Genomic DNA, 21,755 nt, shown 5'->3' with positions numbered 1-21,755 from the left:
CTCCATAACCCCTTATTCCCTTATCGTTTAAGAAATTGTCTATTTCTGTCTTAAATTTATTTAATGTCCCAGCTTCCACAGCTCTGAGGCAGTGAATTCCACAGATTTACAACCCTCAGAGAAGACATTTCTCCTCATCTCAGTTTTAAATGGGCGGCCCCTTATTCTAAGATTATGCCTTCCAGTTCTAGTCTCCCCTATCAGTGGAAACATCCTCTCTGCATCCACCTTGTCAAGCCCTCTCATAACCTTATACGTTTCGATAAGATCAACTCTCATTCTTCTGAATTCCAATGAGTAGAGGCCCAATCTACTCCACCTTTCCTCATAAGTCAACCCCCTCATCTCTGGAATCAACCTTGTGAACCTTCTCTGAACTGCCTCCAAAGCAAGTATATCCTTTCTTAAATATGGAAACCAAAACTGCATGCAGTATTCCAGGTGTGGCCTTACCAATACCCTGTACAACTGTAGCAAGCCTTCCCTGCTTTTATGTTCCATCCCCTTTGCAATAAAGGACAAGATTCCATTGGCCTTCCTGATCACTTGCTGTACCTGCATACTAACCTTTTGTGTTTCATGCACAAGTACCTCCAGGTCCCACTATACTGCAGCACTTTGCAAACTTTCTCCATTTAAATAATAACTTGTTCTTTGATTTTTTTTCTGCCTCACACTTTCCAACATTATACTCCATCTGCCAAATTTTTGCCACTCACTTACCCTGTCTATGTCCTTTTACAGATTTTTTGTGTCCTCCTCACACATTGCTTTTCCTCCCATCGTTGTATCGTCAGCAAATTTGGCTACGTTACACTCGGTCCCTTCCTCCAAGTCGTTAATATAGGGGTCCTAGCACTGATCCCTGCGGCACCCCACTGGTTACTGATTGCCAACCCGAGAATGAACCATTTATGCCTACTCTCTGTTTTCTGTTAGTTAGCCAATCCTCTATCCAGGCTAATATATTACCCCCAACCCCGTGAACTTTTATCTTGTGCAGTAACCTTTTATGTGGCACTTTGTCAAAAGCCTTCTGGAAGTCCAAATACACCACATCCACTGGTTCGCCCTTTATCCACCCTGTTCGTTACATCCTCAAAGAATTCTAGCAAATTTGTCAAACATGACTTCCCCTTCATAAATCCATGCTGACTCGGCCTGACTGAATTTTGCTTTTCCAAATGTCCTGCTACTGCCTCTTTAATAATGGACTCCACCATCTTTTCAACCACAGATGAATGCTAATAGGCATAACAGGGAACTAATGATTATCAATTATGGTTTCATTTGGGTAGTAGAACAATAAAATTCCCGTGCATCAGTCTTGCCATCACGGATCATAAAGTTTTTTTTTATTTGAACATTTGTAGGGTTAAAATTTTATGTGGGAAAGTGATCTTCGAGCAAAACAATGACATTTCAGCTTTTAACACTTAGCAATTGGCCAGACAGTTTTTTCTTGTGAAATCCAGGTGAATTTATCAGGCCATAGTGAAGGACCCCACTGAGGCTGAACCAAATAGGAAAGGAGATTAGAAAAACAAGTGCCAGTAATTACTGGGTGACACTAAGCATCAGTTTTAAAACAAAATGGTCAGATTCTTGATTCAGCAGTGGAGTAGTATAGAGGAATGTGGACATAGTGTTGAAGCAAAAGGGCAATAAAAATGATCTCTCGAGTCCCAAGACTGGATAACCTTATTTTGCTCTAATCACAGAACTGCTCCCTCTTTGACCCGAGTCCAGTTGCACAGTGTTCTTTGTGCATCACCTTTCCAATCACTCGGGAGACCAATTAGAATTGTACCTGCAAACTTGTATTTCTCTGCTGCCTCCTTTTACTGGGTGTTCGGATTTTTCTTGTGTTTTGAGATCTGTATTGGCCAGTTTTGCAGTTGGTAACTTTGTTTCATTTAAATTCAGCCACTTTCAGATCTTTTAGCTAATTTGAGAGATTTGTGTTCATCTTGTTTACCCTGTAACTGCCCATACAAATGGGTAAATGTGTGCTGATTTAGCTTGTCTCAGCCAGGGCAGTGCGAGGTGTGCTACAGTTGGCCTCAGCACCCTTCAGTTAGGGAGAGGAAAATTGCCAGAGTTCCTAATTCCTAATTTGCTGACCAGTGACCACTACTGGAAGTGCGATATATGGAATTTAGGAGAGTAGCCTACCAATAATCGCACGAGTGAGGTACCGCAATTGGCTGTTTTTTTTTTAAATGGACTATGAATAAATACACTCAATTTTCTGAATAAATACTCTCAATTTTATTATGATGGCTATTTTATTTTAAATAGAATTTGTGTAACTGAATAAACCTAAAAGAAAAATTCATGCAGTAATAAAGAATATGCTTCTGCTAAATGAAATACTTCGAACCCAGTAGGTGCTTTAAGGAGACGCTAATCAAAAATTCTGGTTGTATGTTTAGGTTGCGAGTAAATATGGAATAATAAGTGGTCACTTTGAAGATTTTTTTGCATATATGCCTTTTCCCACACTGTGATTAACAGGTAGTAGATTGAAAAATCACCATCCTGTATGCTCTTTATCCCTTTTTAATATTGTGAACAGACCTCACTGTTCATCTTTGAAAATTACAGTTTATTAGAATTAATGATTAAAGGGATACTCTTGCATTTATTTGACATCTTTCTTGTGCTCTGGGGGAGGAGGTCCCCAATGTGCTTTACACCAATTAATTATTTTTGTACTGTTTAATGGGCAAACATTGCAGCCAATTTGCATCTACAATGGTCCCAGAAATGAGATGAATGGTCAGCTGATCTGTTTGTTTTGTAGGTTGCGGAATAAATGTGAGCCAGGATACCAGGAGAATACTCCTGCTCCTTTTCGAGTAGTTCTATGGGATCTTTTACAGTCACCCAAGCGGGCAGTCAGGGCCTCCGTTTAACTTCTCGTCACAAAGAATACCCCTCCAGCACTAGAGTGTCAGCCTCGATTATGCGCTTGAGCCCTGGAATGAGGCTTGAACATACAACCAGCTGACTCCGAAGGCAGAGTGCTACCACTAAGCCACTGTAGCATGTATTTGATTCATAGGCTTTGGGCTAGATTTTCGGTTGCCTGACATCTCAGTTTAGCGGCCAGAGTGGGCGTTAATGGGAGCGTACGAGGTTACCGGCTGCGATTGCAGCTTTTAGCACCCCGACCGAAAATTCATTAGCAGCTCACCAGGGGCGCAAATCAGTAGTGCCTGGCTGCTGACGATCAATGCAATCCTGACGTCACTCCTGGTGCAACGCCCACGCTTGTGCCCCGGTCGGTAAATTTAGCGGACTCCAAGAATATCATCTGGAAAAACAGTCGGTACAGGCTTGCAGAGTCGTTAACTGGTGGCTACTTAAAGCGATGAGGAAGCGCTTCCCTCAGAGGTTACAGTCAGTGCAATGTTTACACAGAGCACAGTGCGTGAGACTCCAAGTTTGCAGTGGTAGACAGACATAACAGTACAGATTGAAAACAAGTGATTTTGAAAACTTTTATGGGTGCATTACTATCCTTTAAGACTCGACTTTTCCCGGGATCTGATTCGGAGTTCCGCGCATGCGCAATGGGCCCACAAAATGTACCGACCAAACTTTTGTCATCACCATCCCAGCTCTGGTGTGCAAAAATGGCTTCTGACAGCTCTTCGACCAATTCTGGCGAATTTCTGGGTGGACGGAGAAAACTTTTTCAAGATGCTAAAATTGCCGCTCTGCCTGGGTAACTGCCCCAAGTGGGTTATTAACTGGTGCACTGGTGGTCTTTTATGGTCTTTAATGATCTAGAGCTGGGAGTCACAAGCACAATGACGAAATTTGCAGCTGATACAAATCTAATGATGGTGGTAGACTCCAAAACTGAGCCAGATAAGCTACAGGAGGATTTGAATATACTTTGGGAATTGAGCAGACAGGGGGCAGATCAAATTCAGTGTAGAGAAAGGTAAAGTGCTTCACATGGGGACAAAAAATTCAGGAAGGGTCTATTTAAATATAAAGAAAATAATTAGCATAGAAAATGAAGTGGCATGGAGTCCTGATTGACAATAAATTGAAGCTATCGCAACAATGCTCGGTGGCAGTGTGTCATCAGGGCCTAGAAATTTGTCTCTGGTGGTGGTGCAAAACGGGTGGTCTGAGATCAGCCGCCCGTTACACGCAGCCAGCCATGACTGGATGATGTGTAATGACAAAGGACTAATTAACAATCTTGCTGTGCGAGACCCCTTGGGGAAGAATGACCATAATATGGTAGAATTCTTTATTAGGATGGAGAGTGACACAGTGCATTCAGAAACTAGGGTCCTGAACTTAAGGAAAGGTAACTTCGATGGTTTGAGGCGTGAATTGGCTAGAATAGACTGGCAAATGATACTTAAAGGGTTGACGGTGGATAGGCAATGGCAAACACTTAAAGATCACATCGATGAACTTCAGCAATTGTACATCCCTGTCTGGAGTAAAAGTAAAACTGGGAAAGTGGCTCAACCGTGGCTAACAAGGAAAATTAAGGATAGTGCTAAATCCAAGGAAGAGGCATATAAATTGGCCAGAAAAAGCAGCAAACCTGAGGACTGGCAGAAATTTAGAATTCAGCAGAGGAGGACAAAGGGTTTAATTAAGAGGGGGGAAATAGAGTACGAGAAGAAGCTTGCCGGGAACATAAAAACTGACTGCAAAAGCTTCTATAGATATGCGAAGAAAAAAAGATTAGTGAAGACAAACGTAGGTCTCTTGCAGTCGGATTTAGGTGAATTTATAATGGGGAACAAAGAAATGGCAGACCAATTGAACAAATACTTTGGTTCTGTCTTCACGAAGGAATTCACAAATAACCTTCCGGAAGTACGAGGGGACCGAGGGTCGAGTGAGAAGCAGGAACTAAAGGATATCCTTATTAGAAGTTGTGTTAGGGAAATTGATGGGATTGAAGGCTGATAAATCCCCGGGGCCTGATAGTCTGCAGAGTACTTAAGGAAGTGGCCCTAGAAATAGTGGATGCATTGGTGATCATTTTCCAACAGTCTATCGACTCTGGATCAGTTCCTACGGACTGGACGGTAGCTAATGTAACACCACTTTTTAAAAAGGGAGGGAGAGAGAAAGCGGGTAATTATAGACCAGTTAGCCTGACATCAGTGGTGGGGAAAATGTTGGAATCAATTATTAAGGATGAAATAGCAGCGCATTTGGAAAACAGTGATAGGATCGGTCCAAGTCAGCATGGATTTATGATGGGGAAATCATGCTTGACAAATCTTCTGGAATTTTTTGAGGATGTAACTAGTAGCGTGGACAAGGGAGAACCAGTGGATGTGGTATATTTGGACTTTCAAAGGGCTTTTGAGAAGGTCCCACACAAGAGATTGATGTGCAAAATCAAAGCACATGGTATTGGGGGTAATATACTGACATGGATAGGGAACTGGTTGGCAGACAGGAAGCAGAGAGTCGGGATAAACGGGTCCTTTTCAGAATGGCAGGCAGTGACTAGTGGAGTGCCGCAGGGCTCAGTGCTGGGACCCCAGTTCTTTATAATATACATCAATGATTTGGATGAAGGAATTGAGTGTAATATCTCCAAGTTTGCAGATGACACTAAACTGGGTGGCGGTGTGAGCTGTGAGGGGGCGCTCGGAGGCTGCAGGGTGACTTGGACAGGTTAGGTAAGTGGGCAAATGCACGGCAGATGCAGTATAATGTGGATAAATGTAAGGTTATCCATTTTGGGGGAAAAATCGTGAAGACAGAATATTATCTGAATGGTGGCAGATTAAGAACAGGGGAGGTGCATCGAGACCTGGGTGTCATGGTTCATCAGTCATTGAAAGTTGGCATACAGGTACAACAGGCGGTGAAGAAGGCAAATGGTATGTTGGCCTTCATAGCTAGGGGATTTGAGTATAGGAGCAGGGAGGTCTTACTGCAGTTGTACAGGGCCTTGGTGATGCCTCACCTGGAATATTGTGTTCAGTTTTGGTCTCCTAATCTGAGGAAGGACGTTCTTGCTATTGTGGGAGTGCAGCGAAGGTTCACCAGACTGATTCCCGGGATGGCCGGACTGACATATGAGGACAGACTTGATCAACTGGGCCTGTATTCACTGGATTTTAGAAGGATGAGAGGGGATCTCATAGAAACATACACGATTCTGACGGGACGGGACAGGTTAGATGCGAGTTAATTGTTCCTGATGTTGGGGAAGTCCAGAACCAGGGGTCACAGACTTGGGATAAGGGGTAGGCCATTTCGGACTGAGATGAGGAGAAACTTCTTCACTCAGAGAGTTGTTAATCTGTAGAATTCCCTAACGCAGAGAGTTGTTGATGCCAGTTCATTGGATATATTCAAGAGGGAGTTAGATATGGCCCTTACGGCTAAGGGGATCAAGGGGTATGGAGAGAAAGCAGGAAAAGGGTACTGAGGGAATGATCAGCCATGACCTTATCGAATGGTGGTGCAGGCTCGAAGTGCCGAATGGCCTACTCCTGCACCTATTTTCTATGTTTCTATTCTGGTCCATTTACTGCAGTAAAAATCAGTATCGGGCACTGCGTGTAACGGGCGGCCGATCCGATACCGCATGCTTTGCGCCACCACCCGAGACGAGTTTCTAGACCCAGATATATTATAAGGTCAATATTGAGCCAAAATAATGAGGTATCCTGCCACTTTATAAATCATTGGTGCAACAGCACTTGGAATACTGTGTGCAGTTCTGGTTCTCACAGTACAAAAAATAATATTTCAGCTATTGAAAGGATACAGAAGAGAACAACCAGAATGAGTGAGGGAAATTAGAGAGATTGAATTATGAGGAGAGATTATGTAAATTGGGCATGTTCTCCATGGATAAAAGAAGGCTGAGAGATCATAGGATTGCTCCTTTTAACATTCTAATGGACTAAATATTATAGGCGGTTCCTCGAACGAGGATGACTTGCTTCTACACCAAAAGGAATGAGTTCACAGATGTTTCAATGAAGGACCCGATCAATATTCCAGTCCTGAACTCCAGGGGTGGAAGATGCCTGTGCATGGATTTTTTTAACGTGTGGTTACTGTTGCACACCAGCCACCACATGGGTTTGGCAGAGCTAGGTCTTTATCCAGGGGATTGGGTTTACCAGGATGAACAGAAACTTGCTCTGCTGCATGGACCTAGTGCTCACACATATCACAGTGTGGGCTGGCCCATGCTGCCCCTGGGCCCCTGGCTCTTCTGGGCCCCGTACCCTCATTTGACAAACCTCCGCCACAATCTCTCACCGTTCCTCCACCATAAACATTCGCCAGCCTCCGTCAAGACCTCTCACAGCTCCCCCGTCATAAAACATTTTGCCACATCTCCATCACGATCTTTCGCTGCTCCTCCGCCTCAATCACTTGATACACCTCCACCACGATCTCTCGCTGCTCATCCGCCCTGACCTTCCCGTTCCTCCACTGTACCTGGGTCCTGTCGATGTTCCTGCTCATGCTCCAAATGGTGATCTGGGTTTTGATGATGTCATCCAGTCGCACACATGTAGCAGCTCGTGCTGGAAACGGCAGTGGTATGCTCTTTTATCCTCCCGACCTGCGATGGTTTCCTCTTGCAGGTCGGAGTGGCCCACGACATTCCAAGGCCCGCGCTGCTCTTTTATCCTCCCAACCTGTGATGGTGTCCTCTTGCAGGTCAGGGATAATAGAAACCATGACTAACCGTTTCGCCTTGCTCAGAAAAGTAGACATGGCCTATGCTTGAAGGGGTTATAAATTCAAAAGGAATCGGAGGAAACATTGGCCGAAATTTTGCTGGGGCGGGACATCTCTACTATGCGCTATTATTTAGTCTTTTTCCTGCACCTTTCAGCTCAAATCTTTTGCTGTATAATTTGCTGGACATGTAAGTCAATAACGGGGCAGCGGGGCACCTAAGACCTTGGCGAACATCGGGACCAACTGTCCATCACTGTAACCATTGAGATTTAAGGAATGGTACTGCATTAACCATTATCACATTGTTAAAGGGTGCTTAAACTGGTAATTATCAGCTCTAACTTATGGTAGGTTTAATTCGAGTTTAATGTGCAAATCCAGCAAGTTCTTCAAAATAACGGGGAATTTGAGGGGGAGTTACTGTTTGTACGAGGCAAACCACACAGCGGCGAAAATCAATCAACAGGTTACGGTGAATCGCAACTCATGGCATATCTCTTCCTGGCCTGAACTTGCTGGCCGATTTGCGTTTTAATAATGTTGTGCGTCGTGAACTCGCCATTATTTTCCCAGTAAGATTTGAGCCATTATTTCAGTGAACGAGTGGAACAGTCTGCCTAAGGAGTTGATGGAAGCACATAGTATTGATTAATTCAGTTGCAACTTAGATTTGTTTCAAAAAATTATATTTTGGGATGCAGAATGAATAATTAGAGACATGATATGCTAAGTATAGCATATTTGGGAGGAACAGTGCACTTTGAACCTGTGGCGCCCAAAGATTTCCACCACTTGGGTTTTCCTTGACGAATATTTCTTTACTGTGCAACTACCAGAGTGGTAGAAGGTGAACTAGATGGACCTTGGTCTTTTTTCGTTTAGCAATTCCAATGTTCCTGAGATTGACTTTCAGAATTTCAAAAAGAATGGATTTGAGTGATAGAATTCTCTCTCGTCAAAGGTGTTTCTAATGCTACATTAATATTGCAGAATCACTTAAGGAAGCATTTCTGCATTGCTAGATGCAGCTTCTAATGCCCCATCACAGATGCAGTTATTTAAAAATTGCTGTTAATGACATTTTGCTGACAGAAGATTTATCACTTGTGTGTTGGCTGGAGATGTAAAGTGTAGATCAGAAAATGGAAACACCTATTAGTCTAAGACTAATGGGGCAGCTATGAGCAGTTCAGCAGCTAAGCTTGCTGTGGCCAAAGATACGATCTCTAAGTGTTCATCTTTTGGTGCTTGCCACCTGGTAGCACTTTGAAATCCCATTTACTTTACTGGCGTTGGTGGCCTCAATGTCAAGAGCTTGTCACAGACTATCATGTTTAGAGAATTAACTGCATATTAGGAAGATTCACACTTTAAAATCTAACTGGTTTCATTGAGATAATTAATGAGAAATGTGTTTACTCTGTGGAATTTCAAACAGTAGGTGCATAATTACATTATGGTTCTTGGGGTGCTGCAATTATCTGAAGTCCATAAAAGCCATTTTGCAGTCAATGGGCAAAACTCCAACAGCTCTTGCCCTTGACAGGAAAGCTGGTGAAAGCTCCAGTTTACAGAAGCAGACCTGTTGATAGATATGACCAATATGAAGAAGATGCTGCCCTATACCTAAACCAGGTTTACTGTCAGACAGATTTAATTATTGGCAACTTGCAATTGTACATCCAAACACCTTGCAATAGTTTCCAAAACTGCAAGGACTGGTCTAAAAAATATATTTTTATTTATTGTAGTTTTGACCTTTTGCTTTCTCTGAAATGTTTGACCAATAGATATATTTTAATTATTTCCATTTTGATAGAGTGTCCTGTGTCAGTAGTCGTTTTTTAAAGGATTATTTTGTAGATTTCAGCCAGAGTGGTGTTTTTTTTTGGTAATCAGCTGACTCAGACCAATCATCGCCATGCTTCACTCTTCAAACCCAGCTGCTGAAAAGTCCATAAAAGCGGTTTATTTTGACCCTGTTGTGAAATGTACTGGCCTCACTTAGTCGAGTCCCGAAAGCTTGGGGACATCCCAAGTGTGTGCATGGGTTCTGTTGAAGTTTAACCACCGAAAACCACATTACTTACCAGCACTCAGAATTGGGAATTTAGGGTAATATTAACATTCACACCCCTAAGCTAGGGTAGGAACATAGGAACATAGGAATTAGGAACAGGAGTAGGCCATCTAGCCCCTCGAGCCTGCTCCGCCATTCAATAAGATCATGGCTGATCTGGTCGTGGACTCAGCTCCACTTACCCGCCCTCTCCCCATAACCCTTAATTCCCTTATTGCTTAAAAATCTATCTATCTTTGACTTGAAAACATTCAATGAGCCAGCCTCAACTGCTTCCTTGGGCAGAGAATTCCACAGATTCACAACCCTCTGGGAGAAGAAATTCTTTCTCAACTCGGTTTTAAATTGGCTCCTCCGTATTTTGAGGCTGTGCCCCCTAGTTCTAGTCTCCCCCACCAATGGAAACAACCTCTCTGCCTCTATCTTGTCTATCCCTTTCATGATTTTAAATGTTTCTATAAGATCACCCCTCATCCTTCTGAACTCCAAGGAGTAAAGACCCAGTCTACTCAATCTATCATCATAAGGTAACACCCTCATTTCTCGAATCAGCCTAGTGAATCGTCTCTGTACCCCTTCCAAAGCTAGTATATCCTTCCTTAAGTAAGGTGACCAAAACTGCACGCAGTACTCCAGGTGCGGCCTTACCAATACCTTATACAGTTGCAGCAACACCTCCCTGCTTTTATACTCCATCCCTTTCGCAATGAAGGCCAACATTCCATTTGCCTTCCTGATTACCTGCTGCACCTGCAAACTAACCTTTTGGGGTTTCATGCACAAGGACCCCCAGGTCCCTCTGCATCACAGCATGTTGTAATTTCTCCCCATTCAAATAATATTCCCTTTTACTGGTTTTTTTTCCCAAGGTGGATGACCTCACACTTTCCGACATTGTATTCCATCTGCCAAACCTTAGCCCATTCGCTTAACCTATCCAAATCTCCTGTAGCCTCTCTGAGTCCTCTACACAACCCGCTTTCCCACTAATCTTAGTTTCATCTTCAAATTTTGTTGCACTACACTCTGTCCCCTCTTCTAGGTCATCTATGTATATTGTAAACAGTTGTGGTCCCAGCACTGATCCCTGTGGCACACCACTAACCACTGATTTCCAACCGGAAAAGGACCCATTTATCCCGACTCTCTGCTTTCTGTTCGTCAGCCAATTCTCTATCCATGCTAATACATTTCCTCTGACTCCGCGTACCTTTATCTTCTGCAGTAACCTTTTGTGTGGCACCTTATCGAATGCCTTTTGGAAATCTAAATACACCACATCCATCGGTACACCTCTATCCACCATGCTCGTTATATCCTCAAAGAATTCCAGTAAGTTAGTTAAACATGATTTCCCTTTCATGAATCCATGCTGCGTCTGCTTGATTGCACTATTCCTATCCAGATGTCCCGCTATTTCTTCCTTAATGATAGTTTCAAGCATTTTCCCCACTACAGATGTTAAACTAACCAGCCTATAGTTACCTGCCTTTTGCCTGCCCCCTTTTTTAAACAGAGGCGTTACATTAGCTGCTCTCCAATCCGCTGGTACCTCCCCAGAGTCCAGAGAATTTTGGTAGATTATAACAAATGCATCTGCTATAACTTCCGCCATCTCTTTTAATACCCTGGGATGCATTTCATCAGGACCAGTGGACTTGTCTACCTTCAATCCCATTAGTCTGTCCAGCACTACCTCCCTAGTGATAGTGATCATTTCAAGGACCTCCCTTCCCACATTCCTATGACCAGCAATTTTTGGCATGGTTTTTGTGTCTTCCACTGTGAAGACGGAAGCAAAATAATTGTTTAAGGTCTCAGCCATTTCCACATTTCCCATTATTAAATCCCCCTTTTCATCTTCTAAGGGACCAACATTTACTTTAGTCACTCTTTTCCGTTTTATATATCTGTAAAAGCTTTTACTATCTGTTTTTATGTTTTGCGCAAGTTTACCTTCGTAATCTATCTTCCCTTTCTTTATTGCTTTTTTAGTCATTCTTTGCTGTTGCTTAAAATCTTCCCAATCCTCTAGTTTCCCACTAACCTTGGCCACCTTATACGCATTGGTCTTTGATTTGATACTTTCCTTTATTTCCTTGGTTATCCACGGCTGGTTATCTCTTCTCTTGCCGCCCTTCTTTTTCACTGGAATATATTTTTGTTGCGCATTTTGAAAGAGCTCCTTAAAAGTCCTCCACTGTTCCTCAATTGTGCCACCGTTTAGTCCTTGTTTCCAGTCTACTTTAGCCAACTCTGCCCTCATCCCACTGTAGTCCCCTTTGTTTAAGCATAGTACGCTCGTTTCTGACACAACTTCCTCATCCTCAATCTGTATTACAAATTCAACCATATTGTGATCACTCATTCCGAGAGGATCTTTTACGAGGAGATCGTTTATTTTTCCTGTCTCGTTACACAGGACCAGATCCAAAATGGCTTGCTCCCTTGTAGGCTCTGTTACATACTGTTCTAAGAAACAATCCCGTATGCATTCTATGAATTCCTCCTCCAGGCTACCCCCTGCGATTTGATTTGACCAATCGATATGTAGGTTAAAATCCCCCATAACTACTGCCGTTCCTTTTTCACATGCCTCCATTATTCCCTTGATTATTTCCCGCCCCACCATGAAGTTATTATTTGGGGGCCTATAAGCTACGCCGACCAGTGACTTTTTCCCCTTACTATCTCTAATCTCCACCCACAATGATTCAACATTTTGTTCATTGGAGCCAATATCATCCCTCACAACTGCCCTGATATCATCCCTTATTAACAGAGCTACCCCACCTCCCTTCCCTTCCTGCCTATCTTTCCGAATCGTCAGATACCCCTGTACGTTTAATTCCCAGTCCTGGCCACCTTGCAACCATGTCTCTGTAATGGCCACCAAATCATACCCATTTGCAATGATTTGTACCGTCAACTCATTTACTTTATTTCTAATGCTGCGTGCATTTAGGTAGAGTGTTTTCATCCTACTTTTTAAACCATGATTTTTAGTTTTTACCCCTGCTGCAGCCCTTTTATATTCAGTGGGTAGAGGGGAGATAGATAGCCAATTTACAAATCTTGTCTGCTGTCCAGAGATACCAACTGAAAAATGTGTCCACAGATTAGCTAAGGTTACAACTAGGCTCGGTCTATGATTGCTGCCCCTCTTTAATCATTGTCAGCAACTCTTTCTAGGCTTGTATGTGCAGAATGGACAGTTGGGTGATCTTTCAGAGGGCTGCGAATGTTTGTGGAACTTGAGTCCATGTCTTCAGAATAGGAGGTGTTGGGGAAATATAAAAATGAATCTGAATTGTCACAAAAAAACACTGGCTGCAGTGCAATATAATTCCTAGGTGAATTCTTTGGGGTGGAAAAAAAATGGTTTTGTTCCTGAAAATCAGTGCTTGAACAGTTAAAGTTTTAGTAGTTTGGGGAGCCTCCCGTGCATATTTACAGCAAGTAATATATGCTCTCCCCAACTTCTGTCTGTGGTTGTTCGCAGCCTTGGTGTCATATTTGACTCTGAAATTACCTTTTGACCACATATCGGTAGCATAACTAAGACCGCCTATTTCCACCTCCATAACATCGCTTATCTCCACCCTTGCCTTAGCTCATCCTGCTGAAGCCTTCATCCATGTCTTTGTTATCTCTAGACCTGGCTATTTTAATGCATTCCAGGCTGGTCTCCCACATTCTACCCTACATAAACTAAAGGTGATCCAAAACTCGGCTACCCGTGTCCTAACTCACATCAAGTCCCGCTCATCCATTAGCCCTGTGCTTGCTGACCTACATTGGTTTTCAGTTAAGCAATGCCTCGATTTTAAAATTCTCATCCTTGATTTCAAATCCCTCCATGGCCTCGCCGCTCCCTATCTCTGTAATCTCTCCCCCCCCCCCCCCCCCCCGAGTTATCTGCGCTCCTCTAATTCTGCCTTCCTGTGCATCCCTGATTATAATTGATCAACCATTGGTGGCCTTGATTTCTGTTGCCTAGGCCCCAAACTCTGGAACTCCCTGTCTAAACCTCTCAGCCTCTCGACCTCTGTTTCCTTCTTGAAGACTCTCCTTAAAACATACCTCTTTGACCAAGCGTTTGGTTATCTGTGCTAATTTCTACTTATGTGGCTCGGTGTCAAATTTTTATCACATAATACTCCTGTGAAGCACCTTGGGATGTTTCACTACATTAAAAGCGCTATATAAATACATGTTGTTGTTTTAATATGATACCTAATTCAATAGTATTTGCTTCAAAAGATTGAGATGGCTGGGATAGTAGAAAGAGAGAAAGGCAGTTAGTTTCATGCAGAGTTTGAAGGAAGGATTAATGTACATAGTCATGGCCCCAACTTCCAGCGACTTGGCCATCCTCAATTCTAAGACAATACATGTCATAGTCACTACATGAAATGCATTGTTCCACTTTGCATCAAGGTAAAATTGAGCAAAGGTTGAGCACATCGTATGGAGACAACATTTTCACATCTCCTCTATCTTGCTGCTGAATCTAAATCCCTTTTGTCTCTAAATTAGAAATCTGTCTTTTTAAGACCATATTCACTGCATGAATGACAATTTATTTAACTTGATATATTTTACGTGTGAAGTAAGTGTTTCTGGTTTTGAAGTTAGTTCTAGCATTGTTTCCTGAGTTGTAATATGACAGCAGGAGTACAGTGATGTAAATAATATTTTGTGTATGAGCATCAAAAGAAATTGCAGGAGTGCAAGGGGCAATCAAGACTAGAAGTATTTCTGTTTCAATCTCTGTAATGTGTTCCAGTGTGGCTTCTTGTTAAATCTTATTTAAATTGCTAATTTGTGGGGTTTTTATATTCCTGTACCATATACAGGAAATAAGTAACAGTAGGCTTGTCATTTCTAACAGTTCTAATTGCTTGCATCTGGATATTGAAGTTATGGGTTTTTTTAGATTTGCTTTCACTATAGAAATTTCTATTTATGAATCTTCAGTTGGCATATTTGAATGAGATTTCAGTTTAATTGCCTTTGCATTGAGCAGCAGATTTATAACTACTGTTAAAGTAAATGATCATAAAGTCAATACTTTCTAGTTTGCTATATTTATCTCTTATGAATGCAGACTGGCTGCTATAATTAAAGGAATTGTAAAGTATCACATCTGGAAATGTAAAGTAATGTAATTTGAATATTGTAAGGACTAATTACTGGTGGTTAGAAATATCTGTAGTCAATGAATCAGCCTTTCAATATTCCCTGTTTGATGTTAAATTTTGTTTTTCTCAAAGATTGATTTATAAAATGTAACAGAAATAATTATTTGCATTAGGTTCTTAGGTGAGCTGTTGGTTAGAAAATGATGATGATCTGATGTGATTGAGGTACAGCCACACTTTAGGCAGATATACAAGTGGGGTGATGCACAAATCACTTAAAGTTTCATATCGACACTGATTTTTTGCAAAGATCATTTCCCTCTTCATAGAATTATGGAATCTTGCAGCACAGAAGGAGGCCATTTGACCCACTATGCCAATGCCAGCTCTTTGAAAGAGCTGTCCAATTAGTCCCAACTCTTTCCCTATAGCCTTGGAAATGTTTCCTTTTCAAGTATTATATCCAATTTCCTTTTGAAAGTTACTATTTTAGCTTCCACCATCCTTTCAGATTGTGCATTCCAGATCATAACTTACTGAGGGGGAAAGAATCTCCTCATCTCCCTCTGGTTCTTTGGTCAATTACCTTTAATGTATGTCCACTAGTTACCGAACTACCTGCCAGTGGAAACAGTTTCTCCTTATTTACTCCACCAAAATCCCTCATAATTTTGAACACCTCAATTGAATCTCCGCTTGACCTTCCCTAAACTAAGGAGAACAATCCCAGCTGCTTAATCTCTCCACATAACTGAAGTCCCTCACCCCTGGCATCATTCTAATAAATCTCCTCTGCACCCTCTCCAAGATTTGAGATCCTTCCTAAAGTGTGTTGCTCAGGATTGGACACAATACCCCAGCTGACGCCTAACCAGTGACACATAAAGGTTTAGCATAACTTCATTGCTTTTGTACTCTATGCCTCTATTTATGAAGCCAAAGATTCCATATGCTTTTTTTAACAGCTTGATCAACCTGTCCTACCACCTTTAAAGATTTGCGTCTATCTTTATTTTTAACTTCTTTTTCTATCACTGTTTTAAATATCAGAAGTCATTGCTGGAGACCTGGATTTCTACCAGTTTCAGGTCATAATTTACTGTATTTATGAATATAGTGTACAGGTGCAGCGTCGCAAATCCGGAATGTTCCGGGATCCGGTCTCCGGACCGACCAGTGGCAGGGTCGTCCGGAATCCATCAAATGTTCCGGAATCCGGATCCGCCGACCTCGGGGCCTCGCTGCTGCCCGACCTTGGGTCTCGCCTCCACTCACCGCTGCTGCCATTAGCTCGTCGCCGCTCCCCTTACCTCAGGGCCTCGCCGCCAGCTCGCCCAAACACCACCTCCGCGACGGGGCCGGCTGGCCCGAGCATCTCAGCGGCGGGGCCCGCCCGAACAGCACCTTCATTGGGCGGGGCCCTGCCCGAACATCTCGGTAGGGCCCCGACCCCCTCTCCTCTCTGCAGGGTCCCAACCCTCTCTCCTTGGCGGCACCCAGACCCTCTGTCCTCGGCGGGGCCCCGACCCCCTCTCCTCTGCGGGGCATGGACCCTCTCCTCGGTGGGTCCCTCCCCCCCGCTTTCTGACATTCCAAAATCTGGAAATACCCAAACCTGGGCTCGGGTGTTTCCGGATTCATGACGTCAGAAAGACGATCGAAAGCCCGGAAAGTCGCAATCCAGTATGGCCTCGGTCCCAAGAGTTCCAGATTCTCGATGCTGCACCTGTACCAGTAATCGATCAGTACTGTGTATGTTCATTTTGTTTTTGGATTCCTCCTTAAAATTGTCATCTTTGTATTGCGCACCTACAGTCACCACTTAAAAATTCTACCTTTGTGATACATTAATAGAATACTCAAGGCTGCATGTTTTTAATTCAGGTTGGATAATTGTGCACCATCTGATGAAGTATAATGTGGATAAATGTGAGGTTATCCACTTTGGTGGTAAAAACAGAGAGACAGACTATTATCTGAATGGTGACAGATTAGGAAAAGGGGAGGTGCAAAGAGACCTGGGTGTCATGGTACATCAGTCATTGAAGGTTGGCATGCAGGTGCAGCAGGCGGTTAAGAAAGCAAATGGCATGTTGGCCTTCATAGCAAGGGGATTTGAGTACAGGGGCAGGGAGGTGTTGCTACAGTTGTACAGGGCATTGGTGAGGCCACACCTGGAGTATTGTGTACAGTTTTGGTCTCCTAACCTGAGGAAGGACATTCTTGCTATTGAGGGAGTGCAGCGAAGGTTCACCAGACTGATTCCCGGGATGGCGGGACTGACCTATCAAGAAAGACTGGATCAACTGGGCTTGTATTCACTGGAGTTCAGAAGAATGAGAGGGGACCTCATAGAAACATATAAAATTCTGACGGGGTTAGACAGGTTAGATGCAGGAAGAATGTTCCCAATGTTGGGGAAGTCCAGAACCAGGGGTCACAGTCTAAGGATAAGGGGTAAGCCATTTAGGACCGAGATGCGGAGGAACTTCTTCACCCAGAGAGTGGTGAACCTGTGGAATTCTCTACCACAGAAAGTTGTTGAGGCCAATTCACTAAATATATTCAAAAAGGAGTTAGATGAGGTCCTTACTGCTAGGGGGATCAAGGGGTATGGCGAGAAAGCGGGAATGGGGTACTGAAGTTGAATGTTCAGCCATGAACTCATTGAATGGCGGTGCAGGCTAGAAGGGCCGAATGGCCTACTCCTGCACCTATTTTCTATGTTTCTATGTTTCTATGTGATTGAGGCACAGTCAAACTTTAGGCAGACGTACATGTGGGGTAATGTACTTAATGTTTTCACAAATCACTCAGAGTTTCATATCAATTCTGATTTTTTTAAAGTGTTCAGTACATTGCAATGATCATTTCCCTATTCATAGAATTATACAATCATACAATAAAAAATCCTTACTCACAAGTGGGGAGTTAAAAAAAATAAATTGAAGCAAAATGTTGAAAACAAGCTACAATGACCAATCTGTTCAGTGCGCGGTAGCATAGAAGGAGGCCATTCGATCCATCATGCTTGTGCCAGCTCTTTGAAAGAGACATCCAATTAATCCCACTCCCCAACTCTTTTCCCCATAGCCCTGTAAATTTTTCCCTTTCCAGTACACATTTAATGAAAAATGAGTGTCTGGTCCTGCCAAGTCTATTTCATTTCACTGCCAAAGAATAAGTTAAAGGTACATGCCAAAATTAAGTCAATTTTGCTCACTCCAGGTTATAATGGCTGTTTGACATATTTGAGTCTGCAGTTAGTGGTAAAACAATTGTGAACCCCTGGCTTGCCTTCCATTTTGTGTGATAACTTGGGCACGGTAGATTTAATGAGGGTATTGAGGGAAATCTATAAGTTGCATTTTTTTCAAGTCATCATTTAACAGAATTTAATGAGAATCCTTTATATTGCTTGTATTTACTTTAATTTTTACCTATTAATATCCCCCCAATAGGACAAACATCAGTCCGCAGGTTGCTACTGCAAGAACCTTTTTGTATTTTGATTTTAAAATTTCAGAACTGATTTCCAAAATAAGGATTTAATCACAGAAACCACTAACTTCTTCCCTTCTTTTCCATCCCTCCCCCACCCCTTTGTGGAAATGTACCTGTTGCACCACATTTATGGCTGAAAGGAATTAAATAATATTACAAACTAACTGAGAATATCAATATTGTTCAGTCATTTGCTTTTTAATTTTTTATAGGATGTAAAGTCATCAAATATTTACAGGAGACTTCAGTCTTCTAGAATTAGTAGGAACTGGTCAAGCTATTATAATGTAATTTCTGACAATCATTGTTTTAGAAAGTTCAAAATGAATTGATATCGAAGATGAGTTGAGATGGATCTGTGTAGTTTCAATCAATAAAATAGATTCTAAGCAAGTGTTTTCCTGCTTTTACCCTCTTTCTCCCCACCCACCTTACCCATTGCCGGTTATCTCCTTTTCCTGTAGGTGTTTCACTATTTGCTGAGGTTTAGTGCAATAGGTGTTGACCACCCTTCCAGTACCATACCCACGAGCAATTTTCATGTGTGAGGCGAAACTGCGAATGTGGGTTGCAATTCCAACATGGGGAGACAGCAGAGCTGCACGTATTTCTATGCTCATCTAACGCCCAATACACTAAAGACCTCAGTAATAATTAGGAGCAAAAAGCTTGCCTGGTTGACTCTTTTTCCCTCCGTAACCAAAGGGCACGGAGACCAATTGTAGCACCTCTACCACCTGCTATCAGCTGACCCGAGATCAGCTATCTCAGCACAGACTGAGAGCCAAACCGGGGGAGGAGGGGTGTAGGAGAGAGAGGAGGCAAGGGGAAAATGACATTTCATTTCCTATTAAGTGTTTTTTTAATTTGCAGTTTGAATCGTATGATTATAGATTGCAGTTTCATTGATATCAACAAACCTATCTCAATTTAGCATTGATTTTGAAGCAAGTATATAAAAAAGATTGGAATTATATTTCCACTTTGCTGCACAGTTTATGGTTGGAGACATATATATTTGGGGGATAGTTAATTACTGTTTTAATGAACATAATGTTCTACTAAACTACATGTGACTTAATTAAAAGTAAAAAAATATTTGAGACTTAAGAGAATAGAAATAAGCTACATCTATTGATCCTTCCTTCATTTATTAACTCTGCTGTATTCTTTCAATCCCTTGAGACAGTGCCTGCTGAACTGTGTGTGCAAAGCAATGACAGTTTCGACCTCTGATACATAACCAAAGGCCTCAGCTAATATCCTTGCTATCATCTGCGCCTGTTTTTATTAAGTTAGGACATTGTTGTTAGTAGACTGATAAACTTAATGAGCATCTTCCCAATTGATTATGCTTTAAGCTTGTTCATTCCAACCACTATCTTCCCAATCTTTTTACCCCAGTCACATTAGTAAGCAGCACTGTTTTTATTCAGAATAAAATTAGCATAACTCTAACTGCAAATTTCCCACTGTGCTGTGGATCTGCAAAAATATTTTATGCACACTGTAAATTGATTTGAAAATTTGCATTGTTATCAATAATACAAAGCATAGTGAAAAGTTGAATGGCCAAATGTTTTTAAATCGGTTTTAAAATAATGCAGCTATTGAATTAATAAAATCAAATATAATAGGATTTTTAAAATTTTGAATTGGAAATGAGCATAAAAAGCCTTTGTGAAATATCTAGTGACCCATAGTCAAAGTATACAAATAAAATGAACTTGTGTAAATCAGGGTAACATGAAAGTGTCTTTACTAGACCTAATACTCGAGACATTCTGTTGGGTGCAAACCCTTTTTTTTTAGATTGTTTAATGGTTCTTAATGTGCTTTCAGCGGCCATTTGCTTATCTTTTGACTATTTGTAATTAGAACAAATAAGGAATCTAAACTCTCTAATTACCAGCTAAATTTAAGTTAAATATTTTAAACGGTCATTTGAATGCTGTGGAGCTCCAACCTCCTAAATTGCAGAATATTTGTCAACATTTAATCGGCCGTATTTATTAATGTGGCATTGATAGCTGTGTAGCTATCCTGAAGCCATCAATCATGCTGAAATAGCTTGAGAGGCCTCTGACACTGTTTCTCTCTGTCACTTTATTAACCCCATGGGCTTTCTGGTTAGGCATGAAGCTCGGAGTGGTGTAAATGGCCATTCTATTTCTCTAGTTCAGTGTAATTGTGTTTTTGTGTCTTTTTTTGAATATTGCCAATTTTACATGCCATCTCTTCTGTTTTCTTGCAGCCTTTATGGTAGACACATGCAAGCAAATCCCGAACCTCCAAAGAAAAGCAATGACAAGACTAAGAAGATAAGCCGGAAGCCTCTGGCTGCTAAAAACAAATGAGGGAGTCGATTGATTTGCATCTTGCTGTTGAACTCCTCTTGCATGTGCCTCTGATCTGATTTATTACCTCAACTATCTTAACATGTTATGTCAGGAACAATATATGATCTTTTGTGCCCAAGGTAGTTTTTACAGCTTAATATCCTAAGGTGATTATGTGTTTGCCACAGAGCTTTAACATTCTTTTCATAATTGCCACAAAACTTTCTTGACCAGTAAATACACTTTGAGCAAGACTCACACATTATGCCTTATTCACAAATGTTACACAGAATAAGTTATTTATGCTAAAATAAATGCAAACTTTTGTATTTGCTGTTTTATGTGCTTTCACAATTGTTCTTTTGCCTACGTAGTATACTAATTTTTACTGCTACTTTTTGATTTTTAAATAAAATCTATATTTATATGTAGCATTCTGTATGTTTTTTTCTCTTTTAAAAGTTTAGATATTGCATTGTATTTCCTGGACAGATTATCCTGTCTATTGATCTCTCTCCATCCCAAAAGGGACTAAAACAAATTATGGCAATTAAATAATTATTTCATGAGTCCTCTGTAAATTAAATGGGCGAACATCTTTTCTTTGTGTGGTTTGGTTCTAGTTTGAGTTTAAAACCATCAGTCGCATCTGGAATTCCAATAAAATAATTGATTTGGTGGATGTTGCATCTGCCTTATTTTGATAAATAGATACCTGCTTGCAATTATTTCATAGTGTAAGTTCTGTAATCTTTTTCAATTATTTTTTAACATTTAATTTTCATGCTCATCAGTCTGTCTTCTACAGGAGCAACATAAAAATATTTCATAGTCGCTCTGAGAGACACAATTTCCCAGTATCACTTTTGTACTTATTTGTCCCAAATTCTCCAAGTTGACTTGTCAATCGACTATTGAACTATGAATGGAATATTAGCTCAATATTACAATATACGCTGATATCTCGCTCCATGA

General features: G+C 41.5%; 1 protein-coding gene across 3 annotated transcripts in view; it reads left to right on the top strand.

Annotated features, from left to right (window-relative positions):
- Window positions 1-21,450, top strand: part of rsu1 (Ras suppressor protein 1) — a 291,182-nt gene extending 269,732 nt beyond the window's left edge. For 2 of the 3 annotated variants that reach the window (XM_070880064.1, XM_070880065.1), the window contains exon 9: window positions 20,696-21,450. In XM_070880064.1, coding sequence (XP_070736165.1) covers window positions 20,696-20,798 — 103 coding nt within the window. In that variant the 3' untranslated portion in view covers window positions 20,799-21,450. The remainder of the gene's footprint in view (window positions 1-20,695) is intronic. The other variant, XM_070880066.1, reaches the window with a different exon arrangement.
- The last annotated feature ends 305 nt before the right edge of the window (window positions 21,451-21,755 follow it).

Source organism: Pristiophorus japonicus, chromosome 5 (genome assembly GCF_044704955.1).
Source record: "Pristiophorus japonicus isolate sPriJap1 chromosome 5, sPriJap1.hap1, whole genome shotgun sequence".
NCBI classification, from domain to species: domain Eukaryota; kingdom Metazoa; phylum Chordata; class Chondrichthyes; family Pristiophoridae; genus Pristiophorus; species Pristiophorus japonicus.
The sequence above is the reverse complement of the archived record's forward strand: the minus strand, read 5'-3'. Positions and strand labels throughout refer to the sequence as shown.